Source organism: Phaethon aethereus (genome assembly GCF_964289735.1).
Source record: "Phaethon aethereus genome assembly, chromosome: 1".
Classification (NCBI taxonomy): domain Eukaryota; kingdom Metazoa; phylum Chordata; class Aves; order Phaethontiformes; family Phaethontidae; genus Phaethon; species Phaethon aethereus.
Window position 1 is genome coordinate 74,619,651 of NC_138575.1, and position 13,393 is coordinate 74,633,043.

General features: G+C 39.4%; 1 protein-coding gene across 7 annotated transcripts in view; it reads left to right on the plus strand.

Moving 5' to 3' along the window:
- SOX5 (SRY-box transcription factor 5) overlaps positions 1-13,393 on the plus strand; it is a gene marked incomplete at both ends in the record, with an annotated part of 298,722 nt that overhangs the window by 68,657 nt on the left and 216,672 nt on the right. For all 7 annotated transcript variants that reach the window (XM_082010588.1, XM_082010587.1, XM_082010589.1 and 4 more), the window contains one exon: positions 4,832-5,042. In XM_082010588.1, the coding sequence (XP_081866714.1) occupies positions 4,832-5,042 (211 nt within the window). The remainder of the gene's footprint in view (positions 1-4,831; positions 5,043-13,393) is intronic.

Below are 13,393 nucleotides of genomic sequence, written 5' to 3' on the forward strand. Positions count from 1 at the left end.
TTGTTTTAAAGACACAAGTTTTTTATTCCAGGTGTTTTTGGCTGCAAAGCTTGATTCTCGTAATTTTTTTTTTAATTTTAAATTTTAAAATTTTTCTTCTGCAGATGCAGCCTCCTTGCATACCATATGGTGGTAATTTACAGTTTCAGACTTAGTTCTGAGTTTTCTTCTGCTTCCATTATTGGTTGGTTTGGGACAAAATTTTAATGTCACGGAAACAGAGTTTTCTGTCTTAAGTTTAACTGCAGACAGGGATAATGTGCATCTCTAGATGAGGAAGGAGAAGATGAGATCTATTTAGAGCACTAAGAGATATTTTGGAAATCTCACCAAGTACAACCTGTTTCTTTTCATGAAGCATTTCACTGTCCCTCTGTAGAACTGAAACAGGCCTCGGTTGGACCCTGGAAACGGAGAGAGACTGTTTGAAAGATACAGTTGGAACGAATAGTTTCTCCTAACAACAAAATGTTTGCACTTTTTATGAGAGCAAGGGTAACGTTGTGTAATCTTTAAAAAAGATACTGCTCAGCGAGGATAAGTCCATTGTCCAGTGACATGACTTTTCCTGTCAATCACAAAGGTGACAAGGGGGCTAGATTAAGTAAAGCTTGCCCAAGATTAACAAAGGAAGATTATTGACCTCATCCTGAAAGGGCAGAAGCCTGTTTTATCATTAAACCTTGGAAGAGGCATTTCCTGCATAGGTGGAAAGCTGTTTGGCAATGTAGAGGCAACTTTCTGGTAAATGAACGAGTCTTCCTGTGGATTCTGGCTCGGAACAGAAGCAGAAGACGCGAAACGCGGGCCGGTCCTTTTTTTTGTGGTGGTGTTGCTGTTGTTGGGGGGGAGGGAAGAAGGGTCTGGGGTGTTTGACCCGGTGGGATCGGCGGAGGTCCTCGTCCGCCTTGCCGAAGCGGGAAGCAGCAGCACCGGGTGTTGGTGAGTACAGCCCCGGCTCAGAGTTGGGTGAAGCGTTGCGGCGGCGCGCGCCAACAGCAGAGCCCCATCCACGAGGCAGCTGCGAGCCGTGTGACACTCTGACCAGGATTAACGGGGCCAGAGGCTGGGGTGTAATCAAACTTGAGCAGGTGAGATGGTTACGCGGCTGAGAGGGACGGTTCTCCCGTAAAAGGGTGTCTGGTTTTTTCCACTGCTTTGGTGACTGAGATACAGAATTTGTGTGTGGCTTGATGGACTTCACTTCAAAACGTCAGTCGTAGGTATTCAGGTTCTTTAGTACCACTCTTCGCAATGGTGTTGCTTTTCTTTCCGTTTGACTGAAAAAAGTCACATGGATTTGCCCTTTCAAAAAAGGGACCTGCTAAATCTCACTTGTTGGGAGGGAACTTCCTTCTCAGGGGACTGATTTTAAACTGTTGCTGACATATCTTTCTTGCCATTAAGGATTGCAGGGTGAGTGTGTTCAGGGGATGGTTAAACCCACATACATAGTATCAGAGGAGTTCCCTTGCTAGAAGTTTTTTAGCTTGATACACCCATTGACATGAGTAAGTTTTATGTGGAAGTATCCTATTCTTTCTTTTTACATGGTAAAAGCAAAAATCCAGAACCACTGAAAGTTCTTTTTCACCTTCCCCAGTAATGGCATAAGAAAGAGCAACGTAAAACAGAGGGACATAAAGCAAAAACCAAGATAGATAACAGTTGAGCATTTCAGGTGGTGGTTCTGAACGGCTGAATAAAAAGATCACAGATGAGCGGGGAAGGCAGATTCCTGAACTGGGGGGCCAGGGGATCCATGCAGAACTCTCAGCGACAGCAGGAGCTGATGCGTGCGCTCATCCGCTGGTATGGGAAGGAGAGGATTCCTCTTAGATTGCAAATCACGCAATGAATGTGTGATTGCTCCAGATCTTTTTGAATGAGTAATTCACTGGTGTACTGTAATTTAGCCCACTGAGATGTGATTGCAGCTGTTCCCCTACTGTATATGTGTTTTGATTGAGTGGAGTGTATCTTAAACCCCACGAGTGTATAAATAGCCCACGTATGTGATGTGCAAACACTGCATACATGCACACATAACAAGAGCAGTCGAAGGAAGCATTTTGTTTTGGGGATGATTACTTAGGTGAATAGTTTAGTAGATAATTTATCTTTCAAAAAACCCTTCCCCGTCCTTTTTTTGTCCAGCTACGAAGTCGTCTTAACTGTGGTACTATATAAACACTTTTAGCCAACACTGTAGTATCAGGGCGTCTCTGTGTTATTAATCAGTTTGTCAGTTCAAGACCTTTACAATGTAAGAAATCACTTCTTTTGTACCTATTTTACAGGTAGGAAACTGAAATGCAGAAACAGAAGTGGCTTTTTTCCATGATTACACAGAACATTTAAAAGAACTAGCAATTGAGTATCCCGAGCCCTTTCAAGAAGCTTCGCTTACAAACTACTCTCTTGTCCTTTCCTCCTCACGGTTCCTTTTCCCCAGAGAGAGAGGCAGGGGAATTTTAGTAGTTTTGAAAGTATTTGTGGGTTCCATTTGAATGCTAAGCAATTTGTGATTTTGAAGATCACCTTCTGTTACTTTACATATCATTCAGTCCTTGGGTATATATGCTTCTTCTCTTACAACAAACTTGTTTTATACTCAGAATATATTTGCACATATAAAAACAATTGAATGCACGCAAAATGTGCATGGAAACAGCAGTGATGGTTCCCGAGGTTTAGGCAGCTGTTGCAAGTCCTTTGTGTCTGTGACCAATGTGTGACATACACAGAAACACAAGTGAGTGTCTTTGGGACCCACTTTGGAATAAAACCAAGAAACTAGTTCCTGGTAAAATTAGGAATAATGCCGTTCCTGTAATTGGTGATACAGGTGGATTTAAGAACTGTAACTAAGGATGGTATTTGGCTTATGTGTCTTCGAAGTGTGAATAAGAAAGCAGCTTTCGAGATATTTCCTCTTTTGGCCTTGTCTGTGGAAAAAAAATTGCCACTTGGTGATAACGGGTTGGAATGTTGGATAAAATCTGAACTGATGATGCTGGAGTTAACTATTTTTCTCATCTAGATCAGTGTTAAAAAACAGTTTATTCAGGTCTATATATATGTGAAAAAAATTACATTCGGCTCCAACTCATTTTTTCAGTCCACTGTTAGGAACTAGTAATTTTCCAAGTGCGGAACAAAAATGGAGGGAGTTACACGAAAAAAAAAAGGAGCATTTCTGTTGACTAGAGTCGGAAAATTTTTTAGGGCTTGGTCAAAAGCTCATTGACGTCAGTAGAAAGTCTCTCATTAACATCACTGGGTTTGGCTTTTGGGGCATATGACGGCCCAGATTGTAATCTCAGTTAAATCCGATTCTGTTAGGGAATTTATTCACTAGTATAACACATTCAAGCTGCTCAAAATTGTTTGCACTAAAAGTTTTCTTCACCAATGGTAGTCTTTTTGCCAAAATGTGACAACAAATACATTATTTACTTCAAAACTTCCACGTTGCTTTATTCAAAATATATTGAGATAATTTTTAGCAGTATATGTTCTATTTATGAAAAGACACATTTTTTTTCTGAAATACTGGAATTCGTTGAACCAGAGACACCAAAAATTACTCAGGGAAAAAAAAAGATAAAATTGTAACAAAAATCCCTAAAAGCAGTATATGTGTCGCTTTCATATGCTATAAAATGAAAACAATTTAAAAATTATTAAGACTTTTTCAACCAAGTCTGTAACTCAGATCACAAGATGGTCTAATGACTTTTTTCAAAATAATATTCATTAAACATCTGGAATACAAAAGGTAAGGAAATAGGATAATGAAAATAAAAAAAAAAACCCCTTTGGAGAATCTGATCAAAATAAATACTGTTCATGTTTGCAGCATTATATTATGCAGTGTATGTACTCTGCAGCAAGCTTTGTTTGGAGACATTGACCTAAGTTTTGCAAGGTATAGATGGTGTATGTTAGCAGAGGAAAAATGGGATTTCAGAGATGTATACAGAAGGGTAGGGTATAAAAGAGACATAAAAGGGAAAAGGAATATATGCAGAGAACATGGCTTTATTTTGGAGAAGGCGTGAAGGAGAAGGCTCTCACATTAATGAAGGCAAGTTTGAAGATGCTGGAACCAGTTTGGGTTTCCATTAAAATTAATGAGTAGACCTCTGTGGACTCTCACGTGAGGAGGATTGTGTGTATGTTCCAGCAAGGCAGAGAGTTTTGCTGTTGTGCTGCCAGTGAAAGTCATTAGGACCACCTTTGTGAAAAATATTGTCTCTACAAGAATTGAACGTATGAGATAGGAGAACAGAAAGAGAATTAGAAAACAATTGCTTCATCCTTTATATATGGGAGAACTACTTGAACTGTGAGTTAAAATAAGTCACATGGAGAAGGGCATTTAAATTTGGTTACTATTTCATTTCTTACAACAACTAGCCGTCAAGGCATTAAGTACTTTATAAAGTCAGGAAATTAATGGTCCTTGTAAAAATTGAAGATTTTTTCGAAAGCAAGCTGTAAAAGAACAAACAATTAAAGGTAATCAATACCATTGTTATTAGGAAACCTATGAGTACAACACTTCTTCTCAATTAGGGGAAAACTGTATTTTATGTTTCTCTCTTGCAAGCTGATCTTTGTTTGCTTCAGCCTGTAATCTTGGTTTATGCTTTATGGATAGGCTTTGTTCTGGGTGTTTTTGAAGTATTGCGTGCCTTTTTAAAGGTTTCAACAGAAGAACAAACAGCAATGAACTCAAAGAACAAAGGATTGTTCTTTCTTTCCATCTTTATTTTTTTCTTCTTTAAGAAAAGAAATGTTCGATCTCATTTTTCTCCCCTTTCAGGAAGTTGATGGCAATAAAGTGATGTCTTCATTTGCCCCGCACAACTCATCTACCTCACCCTTGAAGGCAGAAGAAGGTGGGCGTCAGAGTGGAGAATCATTGTCCAGCACAGCCCTGGGAACCCCTGAAAGGCGCAAAGGGAGCCTAGCGGATGTCGTAGACACCCTTAAGCAAAGAAAAATGGAAGAGCTCATCAAAAACGAGCCAGAAGGTAAGGCCTGGGAAACTGGCCAAAATTTGCTGTTTTGTTTTCTTTTCTCCAGATTCTTTGGATACGTATACTTTTTCCCGTTTTCTCTCCATTTGCTTTTTCTTGCTAGCAAAATTGAAGTAAAGAACTCATAGTTCTTGTCTACATTAGAGATGAATTTCAGCAATATCCCATCATCGTTAATATTTTTAGCTTTTCCCAAGTGACAGCCTTTGTCTGTCATAATGGTCTTTTTGTGACAGTTGCAATAGGACGCAGCAACCTCCTCAACGTGGGTACAATGAGCACTGTAGTTTTGGCAGCCTGGGGGTCATTTACACCACTACTCCTCCCTCCCCTGTTTCTAGAGCAAAAAGCAGTGTTATCAACAACGTCAGTGTTTTTGTGAAATTATCTAGTACGCATGCCACTATGTGAAAGGTAAGAAGTTAAATTTGGAATCCATGAAAGGTTTTGTCTGGAGCATGTCCTATCATGTCATCCCCTATTTATCTGTAGTGCAGGTACTGTACAAACAGACACAGTACAGGCTTTCTCTGCGTTATGTCTGGCCAGCAAGTTTCAATCTTGGCACATATGTATCATTTCTGGAGAATCGGTTTCTCTTTGAGAGTGTATGTCCGGTTGATGACGATGCCACTTGTGCTCTGTGGGCTGTGACTAAGACCAAACATCTCGCCCCTGAGAAAGCCACAGAACAGCTTTCCTTTAAGTAAGATTTTCAATTTCCACCTATTTGGGGCAGAGTCAAACCCCTGACTGGAAGGTGACATTCTCACTCTGTTCTCCATAGGCATCCAGCATGCCTATTTACAGCTAGATTTCCAGGGGACTGTGAGCCAGTTGATGTTGTGTGAACATACTGAGCCTTGTTCCCTAATGCACAGTAATAAGACTTCATTTTCATTTACACCCGCCTTATCCTGTTGTAGAAATCTATTTAAATTGTTTAAAAGCGTGGCCCTTGGGGCCCACCTCAGCATTGAAGCATGAATTGACACCACCTACAAGAAAATTTTAGGACAACCTGCATACTGGGATGAAAATACGGACGCAAACACAGCCACACTGCCACATACGTGAGCATGACAGGATTGTAAATTAGTCTTCTTGATTGGAGCACACAGTAAGGGTCTGCTGGGAAACAAATTCTTTGTCTAAGCTTTTTTTTTTTTTTTTGATATTACGTATAATCATAGCATGTCATTTTGCATTTACGTTGACTTAATGGTCAGTGCCATGGCCTAACTTGTGCCTTTGAATGGAAAATATCCTTCCTGTGTACAGGATGGATGTGGGGGGAAGGAGACCAGGCTTTTATATGAGAGAGGAAAGAATAGGGAGTTCTGGGCTATGTATAAATACTCTGTTGAGTATTAGGTTGTACAAGCTGCACAGACTCCATTAAGAAAAGGCCACAGATAGACGTGAGAACGGTTACAGAGCCTGTGCATTATCTTGGCTCTACTAAAATGAAAATATACAGTACAAACAAAAGATCTACAGCTTTGTGAAGAGATTGGGAGAGAAAGGAGGGGTAGCAACTGAATGTTGGGTTTTGCAAATGCATGCAACAGAAAATCTTTTCTTCCCTGTAGCCATTGTTCTATTGTCTTTCAAAGGCCATTAAAATGAACAGCAGGTTGTGATGAAAATTTCATTAAGCCCTAGTTAAATCATTATGAGGGTACCATATTCATGTCTCTGCTTACTCCCCATCCAGGAAAAAATGAATAGGAAAGGGTTGGGATTTTTTTTTCCCTTTCTCTTTAAAAGCGCACTAACAAAAGTTCAGAAGTTAGAAGAGAATGGGAAATGGGACATGAAACAAAAGGAGGCCAGAGAGGTGAGCTGGCTAGGAAGAAAATTAGACTTGCATAAGAGCATTGAAAGGTGGTGAGAGACAAATACATCATTTTGACAAGTCTCCCTCCCCCTTTCCCTTCAGCCAACATGATTGTTTTTACAGTGGCTAATTAAAAAATATATATTTCTGGGTGCAGGTGGCAAGACCATTCTTAGAGGTCCTCCCCAAATATGAGTCTCTTTCCCTAAAAGAAGTATGTACTACTGCAAGCACAATGTCTTCTCTGTTTGAACTCCAACAGAAAATCAACTTATTGTCATGTCTTCTTCATGTGGTGCTGAAAGTAAAGTTGTCAGTCGGCACTGGTTGCTAGTCAGGTAATTAGCATATTAATGAATTTCCCCATGAATAAGATAAGTTACAAGTGGGAATCTTTGGTAGTACGTGTAGGTAACAATTCAGCAATGCATGATCACCCTCTATTTCAGTACTAATTTTTAGCCTTGCTAGTTTGCAGAGCTTTGTAGGAGAAGACCAAGAATCTTGGTTAAGCTTTGCTGCATTGTGTCAACAACAATGATATAATACTTTATTTCTCTTTGGGAAGAAAGGGAAACATTTGCACCAGTAGCTGAGGTTTAATTAAATCAATTTCCTGTGAATCTTTCAAAGACCAGATATGAGCCGGATTCCCATTTCTCTATGTACTCAAAAGTTTATATATTATTTAACTTGTACAATGGGCTATGTTTGCTCTGGTTTTATTGTTTGAAATTGTCTTCTGAATTACTGTGGGAAATGTGCTTTTGAAGCATTCTTTCAAACGGCCTGTTTCTTCAAAACCAGAAAAAAGAGGAGGGCTGGGTAGACAACTTCAGGTCTCTATCCAAACCTTGGATCAGTCAGGGAAAGGACCTCTCTTTTCTTAAATGGGTTTTGAGGACAAGTGAGATACTCAAAAATACTGATAACAACTCTGACTCTTTTTAAGAAACTTTATTGATATAAGGTAAATGGTTTTCTTACGGTAGTTAGAAAGTAAGAGTTAATACTTACATTTTGTCAGTAGAGGACAAGGATTTTTACAGTGTTACGAAACATACTGTTTTGTAAATGCAAATGCACAAATGCACACATGTATGCATGCACATATGTAAGCACATACATGTAGCCACATGTGAGCTGACAAGGGAAGCATCACTCTTCATATAAGTGGTTTGCATGATATTTTGTTGTGTATATGCCCTTGGTTAATGTCCCCTGTTAGGAAGTCATGCTACCTACTCATTTCTAAGAACTTTCCAAAAGCTTGTCACTTCCTTTTCCTCCTTGCATATGTGTATGGTTTTGGTTTTTGTAGGGCTTTATACTTAGCTCCTCTAAAGCCCCAAGCTCTATTTTTTTCCCCTCTAAACTTGCCATTTTACTCTTGCTGTGTGAAAGTATGTGACTGACAATGAGTCTTGCTGACACAGAGACATGGACTGTTTCAGTGAATCTAAAACTTGAGGAATTTCACTCGTTGCTAATACAGTGCTCGTATTTTCTTCTTTCAAATTCTGCAGAAAATCCTTATATGCAGCTTTAATATTAGGCCCCCAAAGGCATAAACCTATTACTGAAGTCACACAATGTTATTTTACATGAAACATTCTGTCCTTTCTAACTTGAACTTCAGAAGAGGAGTCAGTCCCCTTTTATTCCTGGTATACAATAATGAAGATAATGGAGTGGGTTTGGAGAAGCCTTATATACTGTGACAGACCTCAAGCCCTTGCCCTGAGGGTCGTCTGCCAACCACGGGATTCCTTTTGCAGCTAAAATCATTAGGCGAATGAGATACAGGCATGTTTTTCTTCTGTTTTCTTAAGGCATCAGAGGATGGCAGAGACTCTCTGTCTGTCTGTTCTCTTCATTTGTAGAAATGAAATGGAAATCTCTTTGAAGTCACTGAGCTTGACACAAGTTCATGAAAGCAAAGACCAAAGCAGCCACTTAGCTTTTTCTTGCACTATTAATGAGATTGGATTGCTGTATTTTAATTTATGGCCTGTGCTTGTGGAAAATTAAATCTCTGAAATCTGTGTAGCCTTTCCTCTGAACGTATGGCTTGTCTTCTGGAAAAAAAATAGGCAACCAAGTAAATTCTCTCCTATTTTTAGAATAAGCCAGAGTACTCACTGGCTCTTTACATCTCCTAACTTTTAATTAAGACTCAATCTTCTTTGTCCGTTTTTGCAGTATATGTTCGTAACAGGTTATGTATCTGTCTGTTTATCTTTAAAACTTACATACTGTATCTTCTGAGGCCAGATCTATGTTCTTGTACAGAATTTGTAGGAATTCTGGATAAAAGGGATCATACAGACATCTACTAGACCACAGAGCCTGCGCATATGAGCCTGTGCACGTGTGGGTACTCATTCGTCTGCATGGCTCGTTCTTCTATGTTAAGGACCTCTGAAACTTAATTTGGTTTGGCTGTTTAAATGAATACTTTGAACTTTATATAAATACATGTACACAGATGACACACATATATATAAAATGCATGTAGTAGATACATGTATTTATACTCAAACAAACACACACACAAGAATTGTGTATATATAGTGTTTAATACTGTTTCTGCTCCAAAATTTCTATCTACTAGTCCTTAGGTCTTCTGAGCAGGAGCAATTAATCTCAAGTGTTTAGTAAGCAGGTAATATATATGTTTGCAGGGCTTTAAGAGGTAATGTGAGTACTAAAGCCTCATGTATAATAGTATCCTGCAATACTGTAAGTAATTACTTTGTCGGAAAGAAAGGGATGAGAAAGGCCTCTTGGGCATGATTTTTGTCTTCTGAACATCCCCCAAAGGCTATTTGTGTTTGATATCTAAGTTTACATTATAAATCACAACACCTGTTCTTGTGGTAATTTAAATGGCTGTTGTTTAAGCAGTTCTGTAGTCTGTAAAAAAGTGAACCATATTGAATTCAGGCTCTCTAGTTGAAATAAGATCCCAGAATATCTCCTAATATTATCAAACTTCTGATCAACATATCTTGTAAAGAAATCAAGAGGTCTCCCTCTTCTCAAGCCATAAATTCCAAAGCAGACCATTAATGGACACAAGAAGGGAAACCTCTGAAATGCAGACTTCTGTTTTTAAATGACATCTGATGAGATGGGAAGAAATAAAGTGAACAGATCCGGGAAAAGCCTAAGGATACTCTTAACTGGTTGAGGTTTGAATTTCTTTTATTTGGTTCTTCACTGTCCCTTTGACAAAGTACATGTTGAAGAGGCTTTGTAATGCTGTTCTACTGAAGGACAAACAAGGATACTTTGCAGCTGAGTACTTTTTAAGTTTTGTTCGTACACTCCTGCTGCTGTAGAAGGATGCTTCAAGTGCATTGTAGTTCCATGTTCATCTATGCAGTCTGTCACCAGAAAATGTGTCTTGTCTTGTAGAGCAAGCCCACATCAAACTTCCACGCTGTTTTTTTCAAAGACCATGCCATATGGAAATGTGCATTCACAGACTGCTGATAAAAACAAAAAATGACAAAAAAAAAAAGTAAAAGATGAAGTTTATGAAATAGGCCTATGGGAAGGCAAGGCACTGTTAAATGCTGCGGTGGCGTAAACCTTTATTCACAAGGGCTTTAACTCTAGAACAGAGGTAGCCTAGTTTGAAGCCCTGCCAGCTCTTACTTGCTCAAGGTGAAGTTTATTCGTTTCTCACCTTCAGTTTTTAAGTATTTTCCTTCCTAATAGTTTAGCCCAATAGTCATGGTTTATTTCAATGGAAGTGTTCAAAATTTGCTTAGATTCCCTTCCAAGTCTCTCTGCTTACATCCTCAAAGGTTTGTAGCTTTCGGATTTTTCTTTTCTCTGTTGATAAAGGCATCTGAGGTGCTGATACAGCATCTTAAATGCAGAAGAAAGCGTTATGGTCAAGTGAGATTCAGGAAATTTGGGCTTTTGAGGGGAGATGCAGTCCCTCTCCCCCTCCCTGTTTTAGAATGAAAGTCTTCTCTGATGGATCTCCATAATTAAAATTTCCTTCCAGGGTACATTCACTCTATAATGGACAAGCAGCAGCCAAAGCAAAATGTTTGATCTCTCACTTCCCGTCTTTTACAGTACAGCGTGTAAGTGGTTCACCAAGACCAAAATAATTATTTGGGCTCCTCTCTGCCCCCACTTCCCCAGGTAACTGGCCTTTTCAATAGCCATGACTAATTTCCATAGGGGTTTTCAAAACTTGCTGCCACTCTTGCCCCTGGATTATTTTGATGTGCCTGTTGCCCCCAGTGTATTCCAGCTGGATGAGTTTGCAGTCTGCCTTCATATATTGCTCTCTCTCTTTGTTCTTCTTTCTTTCTTTTTTTTTTCTTTTTAAATTCCCCCCTCCCTCAGAAAAGCCATTAGCTTTCTGAGCTTCATTTCAGTCCTTGGATCACTGCTGGAGAAACCTCTGACCCAGGCTGGTAATACACAAATACACATGAGGGAGTGTGCCAGCTCTTCCTCTATGCTTATGTGCCACGGCTTTTGGGGATGTCATTTACTCGAGAATGAAGAGCGAGCCACCTGTTTCTCAGGCCTCTTGTCCCTCATATTAAAGGTTCAAGACCTTGCTGAATAGTAACATCTTAATCTGGGCAACATGCACAACATTTAGCTGAAACCTATTTGTCAAGCTAGCAGGGATCGTGGGATTTTTTTTTTCCTGTCTCTTACCCCCGAGGCGCTTGTCACGACCGTGCATATTAAAATTAATCAGACCTCCCAGGCTTGTGCGACTGTGTGGTTTAACATGAAGAAGTGGATATCAAGCATTTGCCCTAATTAAATAGGCCTGCTTGGTTTTGTTCTAGTGGATACTTGGTCTTTTTTTTAATAAGAGCTGCTTACAGAGGAGGCACGGCCAGCTCTAGAGTTAGTGGAGAGCTCACTTCAAAGTTTTCCCCACCACCTGCGCCCAGGATGCTGAGACCCGAAGGGCTCCCCGCGTTCTTTCTTAACAGCACAATTTGCGGGAAGTAAGTGGAGGGGGAATGGGAAAATATGGCCAAATGAGCGAGAGAGCGATCAGGGAAGGAGAGGCGAGGAGCTGGGACGAGCATGTGGATTGGCTTTTTGAAGTTGATTAAGATGACCTATCATCCTGTCTGATGAGCTTTAGATCTCAGTCTGTGCCATCAGCTATTCACAAGGCTGTCTTGTGTCTTCTGTTTACCAGAAGCAAGGAAAAGCCTCTAGTATGGCAAGAAGCAACATTTGCAGCAACTCCCACTTGCTTGTTTAGCTAATGAAGTAGCCTTGTAAAAACACTCTTAAGTTTGAAGCTGTTGGTTACTTTTATTAGTTAGGTGTCTGTTTAACGTTGATATTTTTAAGGTGCTTTGAGCGCTGCCAGTTTTACGCAAATGTATACATCTCCTGCGTTGTAAATAAGCTGTACTGGGAAGATAGAATTCCTTTCATCACCTTTTCTTCTCATACAGTTTCATTGTATTGCGGTTTCTGCATTGCCTCGGGAGAAAACATGCTATATGGGTGTGATTTCTGTACTGTAACATATAAATTCAAAAAGTGTTCAAAGCGGAGTCAAGGAGAGTTGGGGGGACACACCCTAAAACCTGTTAAATAGTAATTAAGGAGTGATACCATTTAGCATGTCAACAAGTTAATTTTAGCCAAACATAGTAGAAAATTTGGAACGGTCAACATTTTTAGACAAAATGTTTCATTGGAAATGATATTTTTTGTTTTTAGATGTTTAAGATGATTAATCTGAAAGAGAAATGAAAACATTTCAATTAGGATTGAATAAAACATTTTGGGTCAGGTGGAAACAGCTTTTCCCCTGACTTGGTTTGGCAGCTGAAATGAAAAAATTCAAACTAGTCAAACGAAAATGAGTTTCAGAACATGGGAAGATTTCGGGGTGGTTTTGTATCTAATGGCCTGAGGAGTACAAATGAGCGGTTGTTATAAAGGCGCTTAAATGTATCTGAATGTTACGCGCTGTGGTTTTGATGGTAAACTAAAATATTCTAGTCGGAAAAGCTTTCAAAATTTGATCTCCTCTAAAGGTGCAAATTTCTATGTCTTCTGAAGCCTCAGTCAGAAAAGTTTTGCAGCACCTAGAGCATTTTATTTTGAAACAGATTTTGGAAGTTTATCGTACTTCATATGTTAGACATACTTGGCATGCCTTTGCAGCAGAAACCTATAAGTCTATTCTAGGCAGCCTAGAAATCTGGAGTCGTTACACCCCCAGAATTTGATTTTGCTTTCTATTAAAATTCTTGCAATCCAGTATGCAGGCAAAAAGCAAAGCTTTATTTATCTGTTTCCATAACAGTTCAACTCACTGAAGTAAAACCCAGCAGGTAGGATGATACTCCATCGATTTAAAAATTTATTGCACGTCTGTGCACTAACTCGTTGCCATCTTTCTCTCTCTCTCGCAGTATTATTACTATTCCTATTCTATTTTTCATTTCAAACCTTGGCACAACCCAAACGTAAAGACCCATATTGA